The following is a 27041-nucleotide window of genomic DNA, read 5'->3' as shown; positions in this document are numbered from 1 at the left end:
GTGGTACAAGTATCTGTCTTATTTTATTTCATACATATATACCCAGTGCCCTGTACACAGTTTGATCCACCATGTTTTCTGGCTTTTAAACTCTGATTTTGCATGCTTTTACTATTACAAAGTCAATCATATGTCTTTTGAAAGCTGTTTAAAGTAGAGGGGAGGCACTTCCTAAAACACAAGGTAGGTGGATTTCATTTCAATTGGAAACTTAAAAGCAATAAGTTAAATATTATCTCCTGCTTTTAAATTCAGAATTTAACGTTAATGAACCTGTTCTGTTATAACTTTCTATTGCACAATACATTTTTTTGAAAATTATTTTGCTGCATTTAGAATGTTCTCTTGATATAAAACAGATTGGAAATAACTGAGCCTGCAGTGTTCTTTCTAAACTGTTACTCCTAAACTAAAATACCTAGCATGTTATCTTGCTTCTAAGCATCAACTGACGTTTTAGTATAACATGGAAAACCTCATAAATAAATACTCTCTGAAAATGAATTCTAAGTTTGATTATTTGACAATTCATGAACCAAGCATTAGTATATTAAAAATCCTGTTTTGGACAGGACAGTGATGCTAAGGTGAACAGAAATGCATTTTGAAAAGTTATGCTACTTAGGGAAACTCTGTACAGACTGTAAGGCTTTCTGCATACATTACTTAAGTAGAACTGTGTTAGAAGTGGGGTCTCTGGTTGGCAGTGCTCAGCCCCTTCGTAGCTTGGCTGAAGCAGTCAGGCTTATCTCAGAGGCAGTTTGTAAAGTATTTGTACGTACACACACACACCACCCACACACACACACACCACCCACACACTAACACATTGAAAACACCACAAAAGTACTCCACACCAGTTTAGAAAAATAGCCAATATTTCCCAGAGTATAACGAGACCAAAACGACAAAAATCCAACTTACACAAGGAAATATAGTGATTTTCAAAGATTAGCTGTAGTATAGCGCCTAGAAACACAATAGCTCCAACTGAGGCACACGGTGTCTTCACGGGTTGCTTCCAACAGTCAGATGTCACTCGTGAGGGAGTGCAGGCCGGTCATGGAGTTGCACAGACCCCAGGTACAGTACCTTGGAAAACAATGAGGAAACAAAGACATTGCACGGAGTTGGGGTAGGTGAGGTGTCGGTTCCTTACAGTCGCAGAGGAGGTGATGCGGCGAGGCGTTTGTTGCTTACAACAATACGTGGTCAGTGAATCCAGCTGGTCAAGACACAACGCGTCGACACACACTCACCCACACTGTAGCAGTGAAAACACCACGAAAGTACTTCATATCAGTTTAGAAAAATAGCCAGTATTTATCTGAGTAAAACGACCAAAATTACAAAAATCCATACAAATTTTCAAAGCTTAACTGTAGTATAGCGCTTAGAAACAGAATAGCTTCAACTAGGGCTATCACGGCGTCTTGACTATGTTGCTTCCAACCAGCCAACGTCACTTGTGAGTGAGTGCGGGCCAGTCATGGAGTCGCACGGACCCCCGGTATAGTACCTTGGAAAACGATGAGGAAACAAAGATGTTGCATGGAGTCAGGGAGGTGAGGCATTGCCGGTGCGGTGTCTGTTCCTTACTGCCACCAGGGAGGTGAGGTGTCAGTTCCTTATTGCTAGGCAGGGGAGTTGAGGCATCGGTTCCTTACAACAAGGCAGGGTCGAGGAACCCAGCGCAGGTCAACGCGAGGTGTTGAATTTGCAGTGTTGCGATCACACTCTGGGACCACCGATGCTGCTGCAGAGTCGGGTGTCACGGAAGTCAGTGACCCGGCACTCAGGACTCATGCTGTGGCAAGATTTTGGAGGCACTGGGGCGGCGTCTGGCCTGTCTTGCAGGTCGCAGTCATTGCAGTCAGCAGGGACAACGTGTAGGAAAGTGCCTCTTTTGGCATGGTTACCCCTGCACTTTTTGGCTGATATTGATGCTACCTTGACTGAGTGTGCGCTGTGATCCGGCTAACCAGGCTCAAGCACCAGTGTTCTTTCCCTAAACTGTACCATTGTTTCCACAATCGGCACACCCCTGGCACACAGCTAAGTCCCTTGTAAAAGGTACCATTGGTACCAAGGACTCTGTGACCAGGAAGGGTCCCTAAGGGCTGCAGCATGTATTGTGCTACACTGGGGGACCCCTCACCAAGCACATGCACACTGCCATTGCAGATTGTGTGTGCTGGTGGGGAGAAAAAGGTAAAGTCGACACGGCTGCCTGTGGCTTAGGTAAGTCACCCATCGAGCAGACCTTACAGCCCTCACTCAGGGTGTACTATACCACAGATGAGGCCATAGCTGCATGAGCAATATTCCTCTACAGTGTCTATGCCCATTCTTAGACATTGTGTTTGCAGTGTGGCCATATTAAGTACATGGGCTGGGAGTTTGTTATTACGAACTTTACAGCACCATGATGGCTTCACTGAAGGCTGAGAAGTTTGGTATCAAACTTCTCAGCACAATAAACCCACACTGATGCCAGTGTTGGATTTATTGTACAGTGCACACAGAGAGCATCTTAGAGATGCCCCTGTATTTTATCCAACCCTTTAGTGCAGGACTGACCAGTCTGTGCCAGCCTGCCACTAACAGACACGTTTCTGACCCCATGGGGTGAGAGCCATTGTGCCCTCTAGGGTCAGAAGCAAAGCCTCCTCTGGGTGGAGGTGCTTCACACCTCCCACTGCAGGAACTGTAACATTTGGTGAGGAGCCTCAAAGGGAGTGGGAACAGGAAAGGTGTAGCCTTCCTCAGTGACAGTAGCCATTGGCTACTGCCCTCTGACCCCTGTAACGCCCCCTAAATCTAGTATTTATGGGTACCCCTGTGTTTTGCTTTTCCACTAATGACCGAGCTGAACTACTCATACACTGAGTAATCTCTGGAATGCACTTCTTAGTCCAAAGAAGACATTTATTATTTCACTATGCAAGGTTCCTAAAAGGAGATTAGCATGTTGAAAGCACACATTTAAAAATAGTCACAGCAATGACATGAAAACATACCAAAATGATTCTCCACTGCAATATACACAGCAAATATATGTATCTATATTATAATGCAAAGCAAATCATTAATAAAAATGCATCACCGTAGGACCTGTCGGGTGCTTCATCTTTCTCATGCCAGCAAGCCGATGACCCCGTTCGACTGAGAGAAAGAGACATCTCCGCCCTCACGTGAAATCTGTATCAGGCATCCGATGTCTGAATCCTAATTGAGGCCTCTGAATCTCACTGTCACACTGGGTCTGTTTTATATCTTAAAAAAACCAAAGGAACTTTTGGAAAAACTCCTCCTGTTGCGCAAGAAGTATTCAAACATGCTGGCTACTTTAGGTATGCTTTGAAAATAACACATTAGTGTTTGGCCACAATCCCAAAATGTCAAGTCAAAGCAAGGCCGTTCCCTGCCGTCTGAGTACATCCTTATCAACCATTAGTGAGAAAAAGCACAAAAACAGACAGACAATGTGGAAAATCACTGGCAGTCTTTAACATGACCGTGTCTAATGCTACAATAAATTCAATAGGCAAAATGAATCTAAGGCTAAACTGAATACAAAATTAAGTTTGTAACTGATGATCATTGGACAGCTAAGCCAGGTGCAAAGGGGTGCAACACGAAGTCAGTGGTCAAAACACACATTTCACTACATTACGCCCTTGTGTAAACTATAGATTGGAAATCAACTCTTCTCTTATTTTTTTTTCTCGTTAAAAAATAAACAAAAACATTAAAAGCAAATCAGGTATGCATTGTAGACCGCAACATAATGAAATGATAAAAGCAATCACTATGAAGCAATGGAAGTGGGATTGACATACTGATCTTATTAACAGTTAAACCAAGCACACCTACAACGAAAAGAATGAAGCTTATATATTCTGATTGGGATAATAACTGATTAAATAGTGTCTCAAGGATAGCAAGTTGGTTTAGAATTAGATGGAAACATCATGAGTTCTAATCATGTAAAGGTACACGGTCCACCTGTAATGTTTGCTGGAATATAAGTGTTCCCATACGAGAATAGTCAGCCAACTGGCAATTTAAACATGCTTAATGAGACTGGCAGCAAGTCATCAGGTGATAACAAGCCATGGGTTAGCTCCAGTGGAAATGTAATCAAACAGGTTAACAGAACATCCATGGTACTCTGCATTGTTCCCATGCAGAACTTTAATCTGTGAAGCATAACTAATGCTAAATGGATCCATAGGTTTTGTACTTTAAAAGCATCAGGAGCGTTGCACAATGGTTGATCAACCAGGTTCAAGTTGGGGGTGCTGTCCCTTCCCCGACCCCACACGTAAACGCCCGAAGGGAGACCACACAGCACACTCATGGTCAGTAGCAAGTCGTAGTATGATCTTTAAAAGAAACAAGTATAATTTTTCTTGCAAATAACATTTGTCATCTGAAATGTGCTCCCATTTTTCCTCTACTTGTTTTATAATCGGCAGGATGTTATTGGGGCCTTTGGCTATAATTTCTGCAGGTTCTGGAGGGCTATTTGGGGATTCAACCCACACCTTAGCATCAGGGTTTTTATCAGCTGAACCACAACTTACCTTTCCAGAAGGGCTGGGGCAGTCCCCTTCCTCACCAATCCTCCATACACTGAACTTATGACAAGTTGGGCAATTCTGTATCCAATCTGTATGAATAAATCAGCTTCTCCAGAATAGTTTTGATTTCTATCTGTCCTGGTAACTTTCCTCTCCCCAATTGACCATTGACTGTTTGTGGGACACATCTCTGTTGTGTGTGCTGACATAACCTTGCAAAATCACAGTTTTTATCAAATCCAAGGGAATGTGCATCCCTCTAATCCCTGCCCACCTGTAAGTGGCTTTTTCTCCCAGGTGTTCACATTTCTGGTGCACCCACTTAGCCATCCCCACCAAGTCAGAATTCTGGGTTGCCACTTCTTCCTCTGAAAATTTGGCTTTATCGTCTGCAGGGGAATTGAACCAGCGTTCTAGTGAGTCAGTGGGACAGTGAGCATCTATGACTTTACTATGTTCTAACATTTCCCAAATTTCCTGCCACAACTCATTGCCCCACACTTCCTTTGTGTGAATGAACCAGTTATGTGCATGTCATGTGGGAAGCCAAATGGTTAATCCATTGGCAGTGGACCAAGAATCAATGTAAATATGACAAGTCCCAAGCAGCTCTTGCTTCAGAGTTTGATACGCAGCGTACAACTCTGCATATTGGCTACCTTTTCCTTCTCCTGTGGTGGTCAACAACTTTTTAGTAACTGGATTGTATGACACTACTTTCCAATGTCTTTTTGTACCAACATATTTGAATGAATCATTAGTGAGCCAAACATGCATCTTATCCTCAGGGGACAAGGATTCATATGGCACACCCCATCTCACTGGTGACTCTTTAACCTGCGGTACCTCCTGCACCCTCTCCTCATCCTGTACAGGGGCTTGTGACACATGTTCATGTAGGGGTGCAGTGCCTGCCGGTCCTACTCGAGCCCTGTCCTGTATATACCATTTCCAGCATATGATACTAGCCTCTTGTGCAATGTCCTATAGTGAGATTTAGGTGAACTCATCACCCACTGCATATTGTTATTTCTGGTCTCAGAATTATATTATGACCTAGTGTTATTTGCTCAGTATCCACTAGAGCCCAATAAAAGACCAAAAGCTGTTTTTCAAAAGGAGTATAGTGCTCCCCTGAGTCAGGTAGTTTTCTAGTCCAAAACCCCAGGTGCACCCTCGTCCTCCCTTGTTTTTGCCACATACTCCAATTTGCATATTGTCCCTGAACAGTTAAATGGAACTCAATGTCTCCCTCTTGCACTGGTCACAAGTCTAAAGTCTGTTGAATTACTTCATTTGCCAAATCAAAAGCATACTGCTGCTCTTTACCCCATTCAAACTCATGATTTTTTTCTGGTTACTTTGTACAAAAGGGTTAAGATTTTACTCAGATAAGGGTCATGCTGTTTCCAAAAATCAAACAATCCCATGAAACGATGAGTCTCTTGCTTAGTGTGAGGAGTAGCAAACTCCAAAATCTTTTATTTTACCTGTAACAACATCGCTCTATGTTCTGGATTCCACTGAATTCCTAGAAACTGCACATTTTGCAACAGTCCATGTGCCTTGTCTGAATTCATTGTACACATTGTACTCTGCAAAAGTTCTGTGAATATATCTGTAACCTCCTGAACTTCTTGCTGGGTGTAATTTTTTAAAGAATGCATTTCAACTCTTGCCAAAAACTGTGGGCTACTCTGTATTTTTTGTCCAGAAATTGGCTGCGCACAAACTACGTCCTGCTCATGCAGCTCACATTGGCCCCCACCTTTTTTTTATCTCCTCATTCCTGGAATGTGAAAAGTCAGATTTCACTGTGACAGCTTGGTAGATTTCAACTTTATCTTGTAATAATTTATTTTGGTCAAGTTGTTCTCTCAGTTCCTTATTTTTATATTCTAACTGTTCACATCTCTCATGCATTTTTCTGTAAGCAGACAAAAGAATCCAAACCTTCCTGTCAAGAACAAAAGGGATATCATTCAGTTCAAAAAGCTCCTTTTCTAAACATGTAGAAACATTCAATAACTTTGTTTTATCCAGGCACCCATCCCACAATTTAGAAAGTCCTTATAAACAAGAAAACACATTTGCCTAGACATCATAAGGCATTTTAATTTCACATGCATTTTCAAACATGGTTTGCGGTGCTTCCTTTTAACTTTCTGAATAAAAACATATTTACACTTTTAAATCGTGCACTCTCAACCTCCAACCTCCAACCTCTCTTTTAGACTGTCTGATCCACGCAAAAATGTTTTGCTTTTCACTAATGACCGACCTGAACTACTCATACGCCGACCAAAAATCTCTGGAATGCACTTCTTAGTCCAAAGAAGACATTTATTATTTAGCTATGCAAGGTTCCTAAAAGGAGATTAGCATGTTGAAAGCACACGTTTAAAAATAGTCACAGCAATGAAATGAAAGCATACCAAAATGATTCTCCACTGCAATATACACAGCAAATATATATATCTATATTATAAGGAAAAGCAAATAATTAATAGAAAATACATCACCGTAGGGCCTGTCAGGCGCTTCATCTTTCTCATGCCAGCAAGCCGATGACCCTGTTCGACTGAGAGAAAGAGAGATCTCTGCCCTCACGAGAAGTCTATGTCAGGCATCTGACGTCTGAATCCTGATTGAGGCCTCTGAATCTCTGTCGCTCCTGGTCTGTTTTTTTATCTTAAAAAAACAAAGGAGCTTTCTGGAAAAACACCTCCTGTTGCACAAGAAGTATTCAAACATGCTGGCTAGTTTAGGTATGCTTTGAAAATAACACATTGGGGTTTGGCCACAATCCCAAGATGTCAAGTCAAGCAAGGCCGTTCCCTGACGTCTGAGTACATCCTTATCAACCAAAGCCCTTGATGAGAAAAAGCACGAAAACAGACAGACAACGTGGAAAATCACTGGCAGCCTTTAACATGGCAGTGTTTACTGCTACGATAAAGTCAATAGGCAGAATGAATCTAAGGCTAAACTGAATACAAAATGGAGTTTGTAACTGATGATCATTGGACAGCTAAGCCAGGTGCAGAATTGTACAACACACAGTCAGTGGTCAAAACACACATATTTTACTACACCCTGAACCTTACTCAACAGATTCCTGGCAACCTCAAGAAGAAAGAAGGACTGCTAAGCCGACCCCAGCAGTGAAGACTCCAGACAACATCTGACTTGGTCTCAGCCCTACTGGCCTATCTACAGCTTCAAAAACCCATGCTCCAAGAAGGCGACGCATCCTGCAGGACCAGCAACCTCTACAAACCCCCAGAGGACTGCCTACCCAGTCGAGGGCCAAGAACTCTCGAAGACAGCGGCCCTGTCCAGAGGAAACCTCCAAAAAGGACTCCAGAACCACACCAGATCCACGAGCCCTGCCCACTCTGCACCCAACACCCAAAGCCCATGTCTGGGTGGCCCATCGGTCCAGAGACAATCCCCAGGGCATTCTGACCTAGAGTCCACCCTGCGTTGACTCCTCTTGGCCAACATAACAACGTCTGCAGTGCAGTCTGAATCCAGAGGACCCCACTGACAGCAACTGGGTCCGACTAAGATACCCAACGCCCAAGGAGACTCCTGCACCCACAGCCCCCTGGCACTGGGGAATCTGACCGACAGTCCAGCGGGCACGTCCCCTACCTGTCCAGCCTTTGGTTTCTCGCCACTGCCCCCCTGGACCCAGCCTACCGCATCTTTTGTGACCCCCGGGGTCCACCTATTAAAAAAACATTGGGCGCACAGCTTAGTGTTTATACCTTGCACCTGGCTGTCCCTGAGCCGCTGACTGTGTGTGTTTGGATGTGAACCTGTGGCACCCCTCATGCTGACGTAAATCCTCCAGGCCTGTGCCCTGGAACCATGGGTAATTACCTGAAATCTGCTTTCTACCAAGCACTCCCAGTCCTCATAGTATTCCATTGTAAATCCGACGCCAACGTTGACCTCTGCACCCAGCTTGCCCCCCAGCCCTCTACCCCCCCCAAAGAGTCTATGGACTCCTATGAAAAATTGCACTGTCAACTTTTGAAATTGAAAAGTGTTACTTATTTGTAAACTGCTTTATCTGCAAAAAACAAAGTACATTTGATAGATATGCTTGATAGCTATTGACAACTGTACTTAGCTGCAGCAAAGACCTTCTCGTTCTAGAAATAAAGTAACAAAATATATTTTTGCTGTATAAAACAATTGGCATGGAGTTAGTCGCTGAGTGTGTGCCTCATTTCTTGACTGCGTGTGTACAACAAATGCTTTGCACTACCCTCCGATAAGGCTAACTGGTCACCCACACTACCCCAAAAGAGAGCATCAAAATTATCTAATTTTGCCTCTGTTAAGCCTCTGGGGAAACCCTGGACTCTGTGCACACTATCTTCCTACACCACAGCTCCGGGGGAGGCAGCTGCGCAGAGTCGGCGAGCGGCATCGGTTCTGAAGTTACTCTGGAGTTAATGTGTTTGTTTCTTCTTAGGTGCACCAGAACTCCCTCTCAAGGGCCCCGTAACTGGCTTTTTCCACCACTTGCTTAGTCAGGACTCTGAGCAAAAGAGCCCTGGGTGCTGGCAGGCAAAGTCTTTGATGGCCCTGAGACTTCAGAACAGGAAGCAAGCTCAGCTCAAGCCCTTGGAGACCCTTGGAAAGCAGGATGTAGAAAGCCCATTCTATTCCTTTCACTCCCAGGACAGAGGCAGCACGCAACAGGCCAGCACAAAGCAATAGACAGGGTGGCATTCCCTCCTACAGCATTCAGTTCTTCTTCCTGCCAGAATGTCCTCAGTCCAGAAGTGTTCTAACTATGTGGTGTGAGAGGTCCAGTACTTATACCCATTTCTGTCTTTGAAGTGGGCAAACTTCAAAGAGAAGTCTTTGTAGTGCACATGACCCTGCCTTTCCCTACCCTGGCCCCAGGCACATTCCCGGGGGTTAGAGACTGCTTTGTGTGAGGACAGGGACAACCCTCTTCAAGTGCAAGATCAGCTCCTCTCACCACTCTAGCTCAGGAAGATCCAGCAGCCTGGTGATGGGCCATCATGATATGCAGGGCACACATCAGCTCCCTTTGTGTGACTGTCTAGAATGACTATGCAAAGAGCCCAGCTGTCATCCTGACCTAGAGGTGTATTCAGCAGACAGGCAGAGGCACAGAATGGTTAAGCAAGAAATGCATAAAAGTGGCATTTTCAAGCTTACAATTCAGAAACCAACTTCATCAAAAGACATATTTTTAAATTGTGAGTTTAAAGACCCCAAAACATCACATCTGTATCAGCTCCCAATGGGAAATTACACTTAAAAGATATTTCTAGTCAATCCCCATGTTACCTTATGGGAGAGATAAGCCTTGCAATAGTGGAAAACGAATTTAGCAGTATTTGACTAAAAGGACATGTAAAACACACCAGTACTTGTTCTACCCTTTAAATGCACTGCACCCTACCCATGGGGCTGCTGCCTTGGGCCATCTTTAGTGGTTATTTGCATGTAGTAAATGGGAAGGTTTGGGCCTGGCAAGTGGGTGCACTTGCTAGGTCCAAGTGGCAGTTTAAAACTGCACACACAGACACTGCAGTGTCAGGCCTGAGACATGTTTACAGGACTACTCAGGTGGGTGGCACTGTCAGCGCTGCAGGCCCCCAGTAGCCTTTGATTTACAGACCCTGGGCACACACAGTGCACTTCACTATGGACTTAATGGTAAATCAATTAGGCCAACCATGGATAAACCAATCACCAATACAATTTACACATGGAGCACTTTTTAGAACTGGTCAGGAGTGGTAAAGTGCCCGGAGTCCTGAAGCCAAAAAAAAAGTTCAGAAAAATAGGAGGAAGAAGGCAAAAGGGCCAGGTCCAACAAAGTGGTTTCTAGAATTCAATTCATGGTTTCTGGCTACCCACTGTTGATTTTGGATTCCTAAGTAACATTGGGTTAAAAATATGCAGAAAGTATGGAAATTGCAAACTACAAGGGAAGTCTCTCATTGAGGACTCAAAAGTGTCTGCTATTGAGTTGGCTGATAAACACTGAATATTTAAGGGCCTACAAGAAGTCTGGTTGTGGCTTTGGTTCTTCAGCCTATCTGTATGAAATATTATTGAAATGTACTAGACTGCCAACAGGGCTACCCGGTTTTCATACTGACTGTCCTACTTGTATTTGGGATCGTACAACAATTTAAATCACAAGGCAAAAGAAACCAATGCAGCTTATTTGGAGATTTCCTGACACCCCAGGTCTTCTGACAGGTGTCCCTGGAATAAGATATTGCCATAAATTAGTTTTGCTCCTGTGATGGGCATGGTTGGATTGGTTTATGCTTTTTCATTTATGAAGGTTTGCAAAATAACTGCTGATGAGATCTGCACATGTAAACCAGTTTGAAAGGAATCTGGTTATTTCTACTAGGCTGGTGCCTCTGAAAGGCTCTGGAAAGCCAATGATACAGTAACTCTTTCCACAAAGATGACCTCAGCAATATGTTAATATTTGTATTGCAATTTAATTTTGATGGCATCCTAATTACCTTCTGGCAGGAAGTTAGTCTGTGGTGTGTAACCATAAAAATGTCTGTCATAACTTTCTGCTCTGGCAGAGAGCAGTATCATAAATGTTGCCTTGTGTAAAGAATATATGTTATGTAGATTTGTAGCGTGTGCTAATCGTCTGAGGGTATCCAGGCGCTTGAGCCAGAATATAGTCCTTGCAGAATTATTTGAGGGGCCAGGCCTTCCGCCTCCTGCGGAACTAAAGACATGAGGAGAAGGCCCCGTGCTTCCTCAGGGTACAACTTACTCTTAAGGGTGTTTCTGAATTGATAACATTAATATTTCATTTGTGGAGTATTGTGCAGGTGGAAGCCACGTTGTACGTGTGTTGTTTTTTCACTGTTTCCTACTACACTCCTGCAGCTTCCTAGCACTCTGAATAACATATTAGTGGTAAGAACTTTGGAAATACCTTTTTGACTTTCAGTGCACTGGCTAATCTGTTTACTGTATTTCCTTTTCTTTTGATTAACATGTCAATAACTCTGTCTGTTTTTAACTTGTAACCTGGTACCTTTTCCCTGTTTTGTTCCAGGGGTGGATTTGAGTAATATTGTCAAAGCTGTACGGACGTCCACCGGCGAGAATGAAGGCGAGCCAACCCATCCTATTCTCCAGGTAGAACCCATCTCTTTTCTCTTTTCTTTTGTTTTTAAAAGATTTTTCTAACTACAGTCCTGCAAATGATCACAATACAGGGACAAACAGTGATCCCTTAGAGTACTTTCAATGTTTTGGCTATTTTTTTCAGCTTGTTTAATGCTTTCTCAAATGATGGCAATCTTGCACTACAGATATCCTTTCAAACGCTCCTAGCAAAGTAGCTGTTCCCTGTCAGAGTTTTCCCTAAATTGCATGGAAAAAGTCAGTTTTAGGTTGTGATCCTCCCTTTTTGAATAAGGTGGCCAAACAACCTATAGCAAGTGCTGGCACACTTAAAGCACAGCTGCCAAAATAGCACCTTTTGTGTGAGAGTCCTCCCCGTACAACACGAAAAAGCCATGTATCAGCCTTTATTAGCCACCCTTCTAGAGGCCAGGGGGTCAAGCACCTTATACAAAGATCAGGAACACTCTGGCAAAATAGCATTTTCCATATTCAAGGGCTCCCCTTTCATAATGGAAGCTCAAAGGTTGATATCAAGTGGATGGATATAATGATTTTAATACTCGTAAAAGATTCAACAGCTAAAACGAGCAGAACCAACATTGTGCACCAGACCCCAATACATCCAGTCATGGAGAAACTGATGAGGAGCAAAGCCACATTTCACAAAGCTTTTCTTGTTTGCTGGGGAGGCCTGCACTGGCCAGTCTGCCAGAAAATGGCAGATTGCCCTGTGTTCACGGACAGCTCTGCATTCTTTTCTTTTGAGCTGAAGTATAGTGGCATCAACTACTCCCACCAACAGCAGGTGAGAAAGTGACTTGTCTTTGACTTAAGGAGACACACAGAAGATAAAAAATAGACCCTTTTTGTCCCCCTGCCAGATAATACAGCATATTGCCAATTGAACCGAAGAACGCTTGTGAAAGAGACATGCTTCCTTGGATCGAGCCAAAATATGAGTGACATTCTACTGAGGCAATAGAGGAGGAAGGTGTAGGAAAGTCCCCTCTTTCTGGCATGGTAACCCTCACTTTTTGCCTGCTGTCAGTATGCTTAGACTGTTTTCATGCGATCCTGCCAATCAGGACCCCAGTGATTGTGCTCTCTCCCTCAAATTTGGTTGTTTTGGTACTTCATACACCCCACATTTGGCATACTGGTGTGGCCCTGTAAGTCCCTGATAAATGGTACGTAGTTACCCAGGGCATTGATACACCAAGGGTCTCCCATGGGCTCCAGAATGTATTATGCCACCCACGGGAGCCCATGCAAACTGTGTCTGTAGACCTGCCATTTGCAGCCTGCTTGAAAAGATGCATGCACCCTTTCACTGCTGGTCACTACACCCGGTCACTGTAAGTCACCCCATGGTAGGCCCTTTCAGGCTAAAGGCAGGGTGCAGGTCCCCTTGTGAGTTGGCACCCCTGCATGAGCAGAGGTGCCGTACAAACTTCAGTTCCAATTCCCTGGACTTCGTAAGTGCGGGGAAGCCATTTTGTATATGTACTGGCCACTGGTCACTCTGTGGTGTAGCTACATAATGGTAACTTCGAACATGGGCATGTTTGATATCAAACATGTCAAAATCATACCCCAACACTGATTCCAGTATTGGTGACATGATTCCACACACTCTGGGGATTCCTTAGAGGATCCCCCAGTTCTGCTCGTACCAGTCTTCCAGGGTCTGCGGGCAGTCTCTGCTGCTGCAGGCCCCCAGACACGATTCTGCCCTCCTGCTGCTTGACCAGCTCAAGTAGGAGATTTCCTGTAGGAGAGAGGTGCAACCTCCTTCTTTGTGGAAATAGGTGTTACTAGGCTGGGGAGGGGCAGCCTCCCCACGCCACTGGACTGCTTTGAAGGACACATTTGATGCCCTCCTTGCATAATCCGGCTTGCACCAGTCAAGGGACCATTGGTCCCGTCTCTGGTGTGAAACACACAAAGGAAAGGGGAGTGACCACTCCCTTGTCCAACTCTATCCCTAGGGTTGTGCCCAGAGCTCCTCCAGGTGACCACTTGGTTCTGCCATCTTGGAAACAAGATGTACAGAGGCCTCTGGGAGCTGGGTAGGCCAGGTAGCAGATGTCACTGACCCCTCCTGATAGGTGGTCCCCCCAGAGAGTGACCAAACTCCCTTTCTGGGCTATTTAGGGAGGCCCTTGATGGTGGGTTCCCAGATTCGTTGTGTACTCTGCCCCTGGCCTCTGGAACACTGCTGGGCTACACAGGAACCGAACAAGACTGCACTGCCTGAGACGACCTCTCCTTGTAACGTTGTTTCCGCAGCCCCTGTTAGCATCTGTAATCTCTCTTGGAGTGAAGGAGTCACTCCCCTGCATCCGCAGGCACCTAAGGCAACAATGTCCAGCTGGTGGGATCTTCTGTCCTCTGGATCTGAGAAGATTCTCCAACACAGGTGGTGGTTCTGAGGAATCCCCTGGGTCCTCTCTGCCTTCTGTCTAACGTGGGAGACGGAAATCGCTTGTCTCTGCCGCTGGGACAGAATCCCTTTGCACCACAACTGTTGTAGCAACCAAGGTTTGTTGACTCCTGCTCAGAGGGGTCTTCAGGCTCCAAGTAGCCCCAGCCCCCAGCACACTACCTCTGCAAGGAAAGTCTCCTCTCTGCTGCTCCAGTGACATGGGACTCCTCTTCGAGTGTGCTGACTAGGCCTCACTGTGACTTTCTGTGCCTGCTGCCAGTGGGTTGCTTGTGGGGGCTGCGACTGCTTCTGCTGGGTCTCCTGCATCCTGAGGGTCAATCCAGACTCCTCTCCAAGGGTCGAGTCCCCAGGATCTTGCTGGTTCTCCACAGGTCTGCAAAACATCCAACAGCTCCTTTTGCCTTTGCCTGTGCTTGTTGGTGGTCCTCCTGACCACTGACCCGTCTGCAATCCGGCGACCATGGAGGGACAGCTCGTAGGTGGCTTAAGGGACTCCTCTGCACCTGGCTGCTGGGGATCTTCAAGGTACTTACTTTTTTAGGGTTCCCCTCTCCCCCAGCTCTTGTCTAACTACTTAATACACTTTGGTTCACATTCCATTTTTTTTTTTTTTTTAGTATATGGTTTGGCTCCTCTATAGTACTTACCAGTGTATAATGTATGTGTTCATACCTCCAAAGGGTGGTATACCAAAGGTAGTCTAATTTGGTGTGCCTATAATAAAGTACCTTTATTTTTGCAACACTGTGCAGGTCCTTTCATGTTTGAAAAGTTACTGTTTGACAGCTGGGGTATTGCAAGTGCTTCACATACCTTTTAGATAAGTCTTGGCTGCTCACCACAGCTACCACTCGAGAGCCCTGGCTAGCTGGACACTAACACTATCTAATCGGGGTTGCCTTGACTGAGTTTAATGTTTAACATCATAGGTGTCCACCACACACTGGGCCAGCTTCCTACAGTGGGCTTAGGCAAATAAACCAAAACTCAGACCGATCCAGAGCCCCTCTGTGTATGTCGGTTTGTGTTGTTCACGCACAAACTGGCTGAAGGTGTTTATAGACCGGACCTAGAAGCCAATATGGGTTTGGTTGAATTTCTAATGTGAGTGAAATATAGGTGTTTCGTTAAGTCTTTATAATGCTGTTTGTGATATTGCAATGAGGTTTGATTATAGATTACCTGACTGAGTGTTTGTGGTGCACACGGTGCTGCTGAGTGACCGTCCCTCGACTGCTTGCAGTAAAAGCTGCACTGAAAGCACGCTGAAGAAAAGCCCTTCCATGTGGAGCATGTTTTCTCGCTGTTCCCTGTGTATCAAGCTTGTTCTGAGCTCTGGTGAGAGTGAACGAATGACTCTGTGGCCGTTTGGCAGTGTGTGAGCCAGCTGAGACACCCATTGAAGCCACCACCGTGCTTCTACCATGGAACCTTCACTGACAATGATACCAAACAAAAGCAGTCATTGGGCTGCGAGGTGTGTTGTGCGGCAGTCGGTGGTTACTGAACAGTCTGTATGGCAGCTGCCGCATACACCTTGGCATTAGCTCTTTTTCCCCCCTTTTTTTCTTTTTTTAGACTTTGGAGACCCTGAAGAAGTCTGTAGATTCAGAAGATCTCAGTGAGATTGGAGACAATCTTATAAGCTTCAGTGAAGAGTGCCGGCAGGGGTTGGCCCACCGCTGCCTTGCTGCAGACAAGAACGCATACCCTGTAGTGCTGGCGGCCTGGAAATTGTCTCCAGCGGATCGGGACTTCACACTTAAAGCACTCTGCGCGCTCTCCTCCTTGACGGATGGGCAGCCTGACCTGCTGGAGCCGGTGGGGCAGAAAATGCTGCTCTCAACGCTGACTGAAAATGCTCATGACGCCGAGCTGGCCTTGGTGGGTATTCGCTTGGTCCGCCACGTGTCCCTTAGGCACGAGAACAATCGCCAGAGCCTGGTGAAGGCTGGCATCCTCCCGCTGTTGACCGGGGCACTGGTGCAGCACATCACAGAGGCGGACGTGGTTCGGGAGGCTGCATCTGCGCTCAGGATCATGACTTTCGATGATGATATACGGGTTCCCTTTGGTCATGCCCATGACCATGCCAAGATGATCGTAACCGAGAATAATGGGTTAAAGGTCATCATTGATGCTGCCAAAGGTATGAATTAATCCTTAGAGCATTGTACTATCTCATCGCCAGTTGTATGGGGAGATAAAGGGAAGGGGAAACATGGTTGATTTGTTGTGAAAAGTCACACTATGAGGCAAATAAAAGAAATTCAAAGTAACTAGCACAGAAATTACCATTAAATGACTGAAATTAATATCTAAAACTACATTTTTATAGATAGAAAGGTCTTGGAAAATCTCAGACGTGCCTTTTATTACATGGTCACATTCATGCATAATACTCTTTGACTGTTTTTGTCAGTAATGCTCTTTATTCTGTCTGCTTCCTTCTTTTCCCAGTATTTATGGACAACCCCAGCGTACTGAGCGAGCTGTGCGCCACCTTGGCCCGCCTCGTGGTGCGCAATGAATTTTGCCAGGAGGTGGTTGACCTAGGAGGCCTAAATTTCATGGTGGCCCTGTTGGCCGACTGCATAGATCACAAGGTACGGACTGACAATGTTTAGAGGGCGTAGAATGGAGTGAGTGTGACTGTGATGAACAGTGAAACGCATAGACATGCTATGGACATCCCAAAGGAGAACTGCTCCTTTCCATTCCCACCACCTGCTTGTGGTCCTTAATGCAGGCCTCTAGTCCTGCTTCCAGCATCGTGGACCATGCAGCATTTCCTTGGTCCGGCCTGATAGCATATGTGGCAACCATCTGTGAGCAAAAAATAGAAGGATTCTTGGGTCAGATATTTAGTTTAATCTTTGCCCGTCTACCCAGCCGCTGCACATGATGAGGTCCCCAGGTCTACCACAAACGAGAAGCGCTACAAGTCATTGTTTCCAAGACCACCAGCTGCAGTGTACACCGGAGATGTGGACCATTTTCCTGCTGCCAGCCGTCACCCTACTGTTCTATTTCAGTCCATAAAAAATTAGGGCCTGATTTAGATATTGGCAGATTGGTTACTCTGCCACAACGGGGGCAGATATCCCGGCCACTGAAATCTAAATCCCAATGGAAATAAATGGAGTGAGATTTCGGCAGACGGATATCCATCACCGTTGTGACAGAGTAACCCACCTGCCAATATCTAAATCAGGCCCGAGCCTGAATCTGCTGTTTATGGGGAGCATGGATTGGGGTGACCTAGTTTCATTTTTGTGGACACAGTGACATGATTACTTTCCAGGTTGTGTGTAGGGTGTTGAATTTGGGTTGGACAAGTGCTGGATGGAGGCTGTTCTTCACTGGGTGGAAAGGTACTCACAGTTTGCACTGTCTGCCACCAGATATCGTGAACTGCTCACGAATATCTGGGACTGCCTATAGGCAACAGCTTCTCACTAATGCCTGTGCCCTCTTCAAACACTACCCAGGACCTTCATATTGCCCAACAGTGCTAGATCCTTTCAGTGCAAACTGTTGCCAGTTTCTCATACTGCTTACTGGTAATAGTCATTGATGTCACTCATCATTGCCGGGCCTCCACACAGCCTGGAAGTCCCACCTCTTCACTTTGCAGGCTAGCTCCTTGCACTGCCCAGCACTGTCATTTCTCACACAGCCACACTTGGTAGCTCCCAGGCCTGCATCTCAGTGCCAGCCTTTCAAGCTGGCCACTCTGCCGCCTCCTCAGACTTCTCACCCTAGCCAGGTGCCCATCTGTGCTAGCCACTTATACACCCACAAACTTTTCTTTCACCCTGACTACTAATGGCAGCATCTGCCATTGCCAGTTAGTGCCAGCTTCCACACTGTTCACAGTGCCAGCTTCTCACCCTATCACTTAGTTCCACTTTCTTACACTGCCCACAACTAAGTTCAGTGCCAACACCTGACGCAGTCTGAGTGCTGCCTTCTCACACTGGCCTGCAGTGCCATAATAAAAAGAGTAGCTGGCAAAATACTGTCAGTGAGGAACTGGACCATTTGATCTGTCCATTAGTGACTTGCAGTTTAAATTTCAAGATCCACAATGCGTGTGTTTCAGGAACAAAATGGCACATTGAATTTCAGGGGAGTTGCCTAGCTATCTATGATTCTGCAAATCTAGATAGATTGTACTGCTTTATAGGCCGATGAGCCCAGCCCTGAGTATAATTGTGGTTTATGCAGAAAAGTTATGATAAATATGTTGTGTATGAACTGGAAAAATGACCGCGCACTCATGCGTGAATGGATGCCCACCAGGAAGGGAGTATGGGTAGTCACTGATTGGTGTGTTTTATTGGTTCTTATAGTGTATTTTTTTAAGATTGGTCCATTGCAGGAGACTGCTGGCCGCTGGGTGAACTGACATGTGAGTGGGGACACTGGAAACTACTGAGTGCCTCTGGGGGAGTTGCAGTAAAAACTATAGCATGTCATTGGACTGAGTGGAATTTAAATGCAAAATAATTCACAATTCTGTTGAACTTCTGAACTGTCTGGAAAAAATACCCCCCAGAGTCATTATTGGGAGAGGCAGGTGGGATGGAAACCTATCATGTCATTGTAGCAGGCGAGCTTAAGGAGGTGTTACCTGTGACAGGGTAGTCTTCGGAGACTAAATGGCTCCCGGTGCCTGTTCTTCTAAAAAGGTTGGGTGAAAGGAACCAGTGCTGGAGACATTCCCGGGACCTCACTCGCCGTAGCGCAGCGTTTCTGGGTACGGTACACCTAACCAGCCAGGCTGAAGGAACAGAAAAGCTGCATGCTTGGCTGCTATGTGCAGCAGCTTTCATCATCTTGTAGCTGTAACAGATAGAGCTGTTGGTTCTTCCTTGTTTAGTGGAAGCTGCACCAACCTGTGCAGCAGATAAAAAGTTTGGCCGATGAACTCAATTTAGCACTAAGAGAAGTGAAGTCATACGATATGAGCCTGACAGGGTGGCTGTGATGGGTTTTAAGGAGGTGGTGGGAGTGGAGGTTTAGGTTACCTAGAAGCAACCCAAAATCCGTGCTATTTCTACTTTGTAAATGTGTATTCGGTGACTTGAGGTTTTTTGTTTTTTCTTTTTTGGGGGGAACAGGAGTTGGTAAAGCAGGTGCTGAGTGGGATTAAAGCTGTTGCTGGGAACGATGATGTAAAGGATGCTATCGTCAACACGGGAGGCACAGACCTGGTCATCCTGGCCATGAACCGCCACCTCTCCAGCCCACAGGTTTGTCTTTCTTAGATGACCACTTCACACTCGCAGATGTGTTCTTCCCAACATGTTAAGTTTTCAGTATTGACCTGCACTAATATTGACTCCACAGTATTGTTAGAGGAGTTAGATTTGACATGACGAGTAATAAATCTGCACTTCCCTGGGTATGCTTACCTTTCCAGTGATCTGGTTGCCAGTGTATGTGCAGTTTGGTTTACCAGGCTCTGAGGCTTGTGCAGTGCTCATGACTCATTGCTTACAAGCAGTGCTGTCCCCACGAGAAGCCAGCAGCTGTTAGAACCGAGTCTGTCAGATGTCTCGAGGAGGCAGCTCATTGGCATTCACTGCGAATGGAGAGGCCCCTGGTCACCGCTACCAGACTTTGAGTCCCTGTCCTCCTGTGAAATGATTTACTTAGGGGGAAGTCCACATCTGAAAGTTTAGCAGACCATTTCCTAGTCTTAGTGTTTCTGATTTGCATCCCACAAGTAGATCTAGAAAGTGGAACTTGGTAACGTTTTTTACCCGGGCTACTGATTGCTACAGATACCATAGTACACAGTGATCTTAACCCCATCCGCTAATGTGAGTAATGAAATGCAGTGGCATCTGTAGAAAGGGGGCACATCTAGGCTTTGGGGGAGATGCTGTCAGATGTTATCTGTGACTTTTTTTTTTATAGGATCTTGCTGAACATAAGAAAACCCATCACATGACGCATTTTGTCTGCAAACAGAATGAGAGTAGGGTTGGAAGCCTACACTCAGTCTGTCAATGCTGCGGGGTATCCTGGGAGCCAGCTTAGAACACAGATCTTAGATGCAGCTATGACAATAGTTTCTGTGTTGTGGAACAAATCGTGTCAACTTCCCAGCAGAAGCTGCTGGCTCAGACTAGCATGGAGCTTAAAGGCAATTATGTTTGTCTCTGGCAAGGAAATGCTTGACACTGGGAAGTAAATATTGTCATCCTAAATGGGCATTAGCTCTTGACTTGTGATGAACTATGTTAGGACATTGAGGTATCCTTTTACCTCTGAGGCAGTCAGTGAGACAATGTCTTCTTTTTTCACTGGTGAACATATTGATGGAGGAATATGTGAATTCTAGGTCTGAAACAAATTTAAGTATTGGTGGACGAAAGGCCAATTGGCTTAATTTTGATTTTAAACATACAGCTAAATATACAAATGGAATCTGGTGAAGCTGGAATATTCTAGTTCTGACGGAGTAGGATATGTTTCCTTACAGAACTTTTCAAAGTTTTTCAAAAAAGCAACATGCCTGCAAATTGTATGTAACCTGTTGATTCTGAAAGATATCTGATTATGCTCATAGAACCAGGACAATGAACTTTTCAATTTGATACCCGTGATGTTCCCTCTACCGCAGACATTTGTTCTTCTACCTCTGATGGCAAATAACATGGGCATGGTTTCCTTTCAGATATGTGAGCAGGGCTGTGCGGCCCTCTGCATGCTAGCACTGCGCAAGCCGGAGAACTGTCGAGTGATCATGGAGGGGGGCGGCGCTTTAGCAGCCCTTCAGGCCATGAAGATGCATCCAAGGGAGTTGGCAGTGCAGGTATGTTTGTGTACTTTTTCAAATGGCCTTCTGCACCACACAAGGTGGAACCTGAGAGATTTTGAAACAGCAGCGTTGTACCCTCTGTGTTTTTAAGACGTAGACAATGCAGTTTAAATTTTAAAATACGGGTGTTTATCATTATGTATTACACGTATATTGTACTGTTTTGGTGTTGCATGTTGCTGCACTGGTGTGGAGCTGTAATACTGAGTTGGCCTTGTGTGGACTGGAGCTTACATGTGAGATTACCCTATTGGTATAGGTGGCTGTCAGATCATGATGACTGGTTGTCAAGTCTGATTTGTGGACACACTGGTGCTTTCGTGCAAAGCCTGATTGACCCCTTTGTTGTAGGCTGAAGCCTACATGCATGGTTGTTGAGTGGTGATGTGGATGGACTGCATGGGAGGCTTTAGTGTCTTTTCGTGGGGTTCTGAAGCATGCTTCACACCTATTGGTGCAGCTTGATGCTTGTTCATATGCAGGTTTGTCTCATGAGAAGGAGAGTAACCATAGGTGATAGTCCTCTAATCAGAGAATGCATATTATCTCTAATAGAGTATTTTCCTGGGTAGGAAGTAGCATTGATTTGGCCTTGTCTGACCAGATGTTAGGTACAGCTTGCAAGACTGGCTACCTTGTACAGTGTGCTGGAATCCAGGACTTGGCATTGTTTTAAGGTGTGTCTCTGTGTGTGTGCCAACCTTGTTGCTTTATCCAATAATGAGTAGGCCTGGAGCATGCCTGCATGACTCCGCTTAGTTAAGAGGATTATACAGTAATTGGCTGAGTTCAAGTTAGGGCTTGTATGCTTCGTAGCTTTTTCTAATTTAGAGCAATTTATTCTTCCCTCGGTAACTGCCATCTCTAAATGTTTTGTGGGACGGACAATGGACTAGGTTGCTTTGTCTGGTTTGTTGTAAGCAGCATTTTACTTGCCTGGTTTTGTAGTTGGGGAAAAAAGAACTGAAGGGTTATAGATCAACAGGAGCTGCATTATAGAACAATTTGGGAGTTTGTGTGGCGTCTGTGCAATGGGTCTCAGCAAAACCTAATCGAGTTCAGTTTGCACATGGTGAATAGGAAAGCAGAAACGGGGTCCATTTTTGGAAAGACATTTTGTTACTTTTAATTGTCAAGTTTATCAAGCTGGTTCTAACAGTCGAAGCAGCTTGCTTGAAAGTAGGGCAGACACTAGGTCCTGTATGCAGATGTCAAGGGAGATGCACGTCCTAGAAGAAGTGGAGCCACATTGCACTGTGTCACGATTCCCTTGGGTTGTAGACCACTTGCTTTAACATGTCAGATAATCATCAGGTGTCATTGGTAACTGTGTTGTTAGGGCAAGAAGTGCAATTAGCTGATCAGGACTGTATTTCTAAGTAAAGAGCTCGTGGGGACCCACACGGGCAAATATTTTTTTGCGCATCCCCTCCCTTCATAAATACATTCTTCCACAATCATACACCAATCCATGTTAACTTTCTGAACTGTTCTCCAGGAGGTTCTTGCCACATCTTGCCTCACCACTATCATCCTCGAATCACAAAAAAAGTTTTACATATTTTTGCAGGGATGTCTCACCCCATACCCAGGATCATGAGGTTTGCAGCGTCCTGCAAGAAGATATCCATTAATTTGAACAAGCATCATTTTGCCCTACCCCAAAGGGTCTAATCTTGGACTTCTATGATAGAAACAACTCACTTGTCCACACCTTCTGCCACATAGATTTGTCATCCCTCCCAAACCTTTTTGAACTGACCACGAGTGCTGCATGTCCTGGCGTAAAATCCTAATCTGTACCAGTTCAAAGCTGGCTGTGATTGCAGTTTCTAGTCTAGGCTATTACACAACTTCTTCTCACTCGGCATTCTTAATCATATCTACATCAGTTTCCACCCTTTATTTTATTTGATCTAAAGTAGCTGTTGTGTTATCGCTCTTTTATATCATGGAGAGAGCTTTCTTTACTAGTGCTTCAGATAATGCCCTTTTTTCCTGTGGGGAGCGGTCCGGCAGTGAAGTGTCACGAGAGATGTATACCACTGCTGCATGCTGAAGTTGGAGGTGGTAAAATGCTTTGGCACCGGAAAGCTCATCTCACTATGTAGTTGCTCAAATTATTGTAACCAGTCTGACACCAGACTTCCCAGGGTAGGGAGATCCCAGTTGTGTCCCATTATTTAATCTTCTTGAAGACTTCACCTAAGAAAGAGGTTTTTTTTGGTTCATAACTCTTTTAACACAGGATGGATAGTTTCAGCAGGTGTTCTGCGTTCCTACTTATCTCCTTTCGGAGCTTACATATCTCTTGTTTCAAACAAAAAACAAAAAAAACATCAGCACAAAAAAAAAAAAAGGAAAAAAAAAACATTATCAGCAAGTCAGATTTGACTGATAAAAGCAATCACTGTAAAGCAATGGAAGTGGATTAACATATTTGATCTCATAATCTTTCACATCAGATACATCTACACAGAAAAGACAAACTTTTATACTCTGAATGAGATTATAGTGTCTCTAAAATAGCAATTTGATGTAGCATGAGTTCTACTCATGTAAAGGTGCACGGTCCACCTAAAAGGTTTGCTGGAAGGTAAGTGAAAGTCAGAGTTCCACACGAAAAAACACAGACAGTTAACTGTTAAGGTTGCTTAGTTCCAGTGGAAGAGTAATCAAACAAGTTGAACTTGAACTGAAGGCGCCATTTGTGCAAAATGGATCCATGGGGTCTGTACTTTACTCAGTCAGGTTCAGGTTGGGGGTTCGGTCCCTTCCCCGACCCCACACACACACACCCGAAGGGGGACCACACAGCACACTCAGGGACAGTGGCAAAACGTGGTAGGATCTGCAAAAGAAAAAAGTATGACTTTTCTTGCAAATAACATTTGTCATTTGAAATGTACCCTTCCTCTTTTCCCTGTTTTATAACCAGCAGGACGTTTTTAGGGCCCTTTGTTATAATTTCTGCAGGTTCTGGAGGGTCACTTGGGGCTTCAACCCACACCTCAGCACTGAGGTTTTTATCTGCTGCACCACAGCTTCCCTTTTCTTGCACTGTCAGAAGGGCTGGGGCAGACTCATTCTTTACCAAACCTCCATTCACTGCACTTTTGACAAGTTGGGCCATTCTGTCTCCAATTTGTATGAATAAATCAGATTATTTTCTAGTTATCGGCATAATTTTAATTTTTCCTTGGTAATCTGCAGCAATCACTCCCCCTAAAACCTGATCAATTTGCCATTTCTGTTCTGGTAACTTTCCTCTCCCCAACAACTCTGTGACTGCTTGTGGGATAGATTGCTCTTGTGCGTGCTGCACAGTTTTTATCAAATCAAGGGGAATGTGCATCTCTCTCATCTCTGCCCACCTGTAAGTGGCTTTTTCTCCCAGCTGTTCACATTTCTGGTGCACCCACTTAGCCATCCCCACTAAGTCAGAATTCTGGGTGTACACTTCTCTCTCTGAAATTTTCTTTTTAACATCTGCAAGGGAATTGAACCAGTTATGCACAAGCCATGTGAAAAACCAAACGGCTAAACCATTGTCAATGAACCAAGAATCATTGTAAAAATGACACATCTCACGCAGCTCTTGCTTTAAAATCTGACACACATTGTACAACGCTGTTCCTTCTACTGTGCCAGAAAACAACATTTCAGTCAATGAATCATTAGTAAAACAAACATGCTTTTTATCCTCAGTGGACACGAATTCAAATGGTGCACTCAATTTCACTGGTGACTCTTTTACCTGTGGTACTCTAGCCCTGTCTTGCATGTACCAGATCCAATGTATGATCCTAGCTAGGGGCACTCTTTTCTTCCCCTGTTCCTGATTTACATGTAAATCAGTGTTTCCCTCTTGCACTGCGCAGAAACCTAAAGTCTGCATTATTTCATTTGCCAAATCACAAGCGCGCAGCTGCTTATATTTTTTTCTAGGGACCATATACCAAAGTGTTAGGATTTCACGCAGATGAGGTATATTCTGTTTCCAAAAATCAAACAAGCAAATGAAACTCAGTGTCTCTTGCTTAGTGCAAACAGTGAGAAACTCTAAAATCTTTCGTTTTACTTGTGCATTTTGCGATGGTACCTCGTAAATCACATTCTGAGCTCTGTTCTCCCTGTTATCAGTTAAGGAATGCACTTTGACTGCCAAAAAACCTGGCTCACACGGAGGCTCAGACTGGCTCACAGCTGTCTTAACACCCTCATTACTGGAATGGGAAAAGACAGATTCTTCTAAAACAGCATTTTTATACATTTCAGCATTATCTTGCATTAATGTATTCTGGCTAATCTGCTTACGTAAATTCTTGTTTTCATGTTCTAACTGCCTACATCTCTCGTGCATTTTTCTGTAAGCAGATAAAAGTATCCAAACCCTTCTGTCAAAAACAAAAGGAACATCATTTCTTCCAAAAGGCACATTTTCTAAATATGCTTTATCACAGAAAGAAAACATGTTTCTCACAGCACCATCAGGCAGTTTAACTACACATGCATTTTCAAACATGGTCTGCCGTGCTTCTGTAATCCTCTAAGCAACAAAAAACAATTACACTTTTAAATTGTGCACGTAGAAATCTATAATTCGACCCCACTTCTGGTACCAAAATGTTCTGCGTTCCTACTTATCTCCTATCGGAGCTTACAGAACCTCTCTGGAATGCACTTCTGAGTTCAAAGAAGACCTTTATTGTTGTTAATTCTTCCCCACCCACAAGTTCTTGAGAGACAAATTAATAGACTTCAAGCACACGTTCAAAAGAGTAAAAGTAGTCGCAGCAATGAAAACAAAATATGTCACAGTTCTTCTCAGTTGCAATGTACACAGCAGATTATATTAGCAAAGCATAAAAATTAAATTCATCACCGTTTGAGCAAGGTGGCAGGGCCTAACTCAGCTTCATCTTTCTGGGGTCTGCAAGTTGATGACTCCGGTCAACTGCGAGAAAGAGATTATCTACCCAAACGGGAGACTGGCAACTGGCGCCTAGTTCCAGCCTGAAGTCAAGTAGATTCGAATCTAACTCACTGTAGCCCCGAGTCATCCTTACAAAAGCGTGCCCCCTCCTCTCAGACTCGGGAAAACTACGCAAGCCTTTGGAGACTGGCCAGATCTCCTAGACTTCTCCTCTTCCCAAGCCTGAGCAGAAAGGAAAACACCAAATGTACTCTCTCTTATCAGGTCTAGTCTGGTGTGAAGAAAACAGCTTGGTTCATCTTGTGGAAAAACATAGCTTGGAAAAATACAGCTTGGATTCTCAACTGCAATGTCTAACTCCATGTTAAAGGCAATAGGCAGCTAACCTAAATATCAAATGTAATGTCTAATGTCATGTCAAAGCCAAAAGGCAGCTGAGCTGAATACAAAATGTAATGTATAATATCATGTCAAAGCCAATAGGCAGAATACAGAATGTAATGGCTAACGCCATGTCAAAGCCAATAGGCAGCTAAACTGAACAAAACATAATGCGCTACTGGTGAACATTGAGCAACTAATATGCGCAGTGGTGAAACACAAAGTCATGGGTCAAACACAATTAATAGCATCACATTAGGTCATGCTTTTACCACGGACTCGTGTTTGGGTAAAATTTGGAATCATAGGGACTGATTTTGAACTTGGCAGTCAGGTTACTCCTTCACAGCGGTGACAGATATCCCGTCTGCTGAAATCTAAATTCCATAGGATAGAATGGGACTTTGATATCGGCAGAGAGGATATCCGTCGCCATTGTGATGGAGCAACCTGTCCACTGAGTTCTAAATCAGGCCTTTAGTCTCTTTATAGTGCTGTGATATATCTACATGTGCCTGTCACTAGTCTGTCCACCTTAAGAGATGACTTCCATCATGTCAACAAAGCCCAGTCATTTTCTACCCTTTTCTCCTATCTTAACCCCCGCCCCACACCCCCATCTCCAGCAGAGCATTTGGAGAGCGATACTTTAGCCTCCTGCTTCCTAAAGAAATCACTGCACTC

The 27041-nt window shown here is 44.6% G+C and overlaps 1 protein-coding gene across 3 annotated transcripts in view; it reads left to right on the top strand.

Moving 5' to 3' along the window:
* ARMC6 (armadillo repeat containing 6) overlaps positions 1–27041 on the top strand; it is a 65590-nt gene that overhangs the window by 21975 nt on the left and 16574 nt on the right. For all 3 annotated transcript variants that reach the window (XM_069216529.1, XM_069216527.1, XM_069216528.1), the window contains exons 3-7: positions 11686–11768; positions 15784–16354; positions 16666–16811; positions 19332–19463; positions 20897–21034. In XM_069216529.1, coding sequence (XP_069072630.1) covers positions 11686–11768; positions 15784–16354; positions 16666–16811; positions 19332–19463; positions 20897–21034 — 1070 coding nt within the window. The remainder of the gene's footprint in view (positions 1–11685; positions 11769–15783; positions 16355–16665; positions 16812–19331; positions 19464–20896; positions 21035–27041) is intronic.

This window comes from Pleurodeles waltl, chromosome 12, assembly GCF_031143425.1.
Source record: "Pleurodeles waltl isolate 20211129_DDA chromosome 12, aPleWal1.hap1.20221129, whole genome shotgun sequence".
Taxonomy (NCBI): Eukaryota; Metazoa; Chordata; class Amphibia; order Caudata; family Salamandridae; genus Pleurodeles; species Pleurodeles waltl.
Note: the sequence above shows the minus strand (reverse complement) of the source record. Positions and strands in the feature narration are given on the sequence as shown.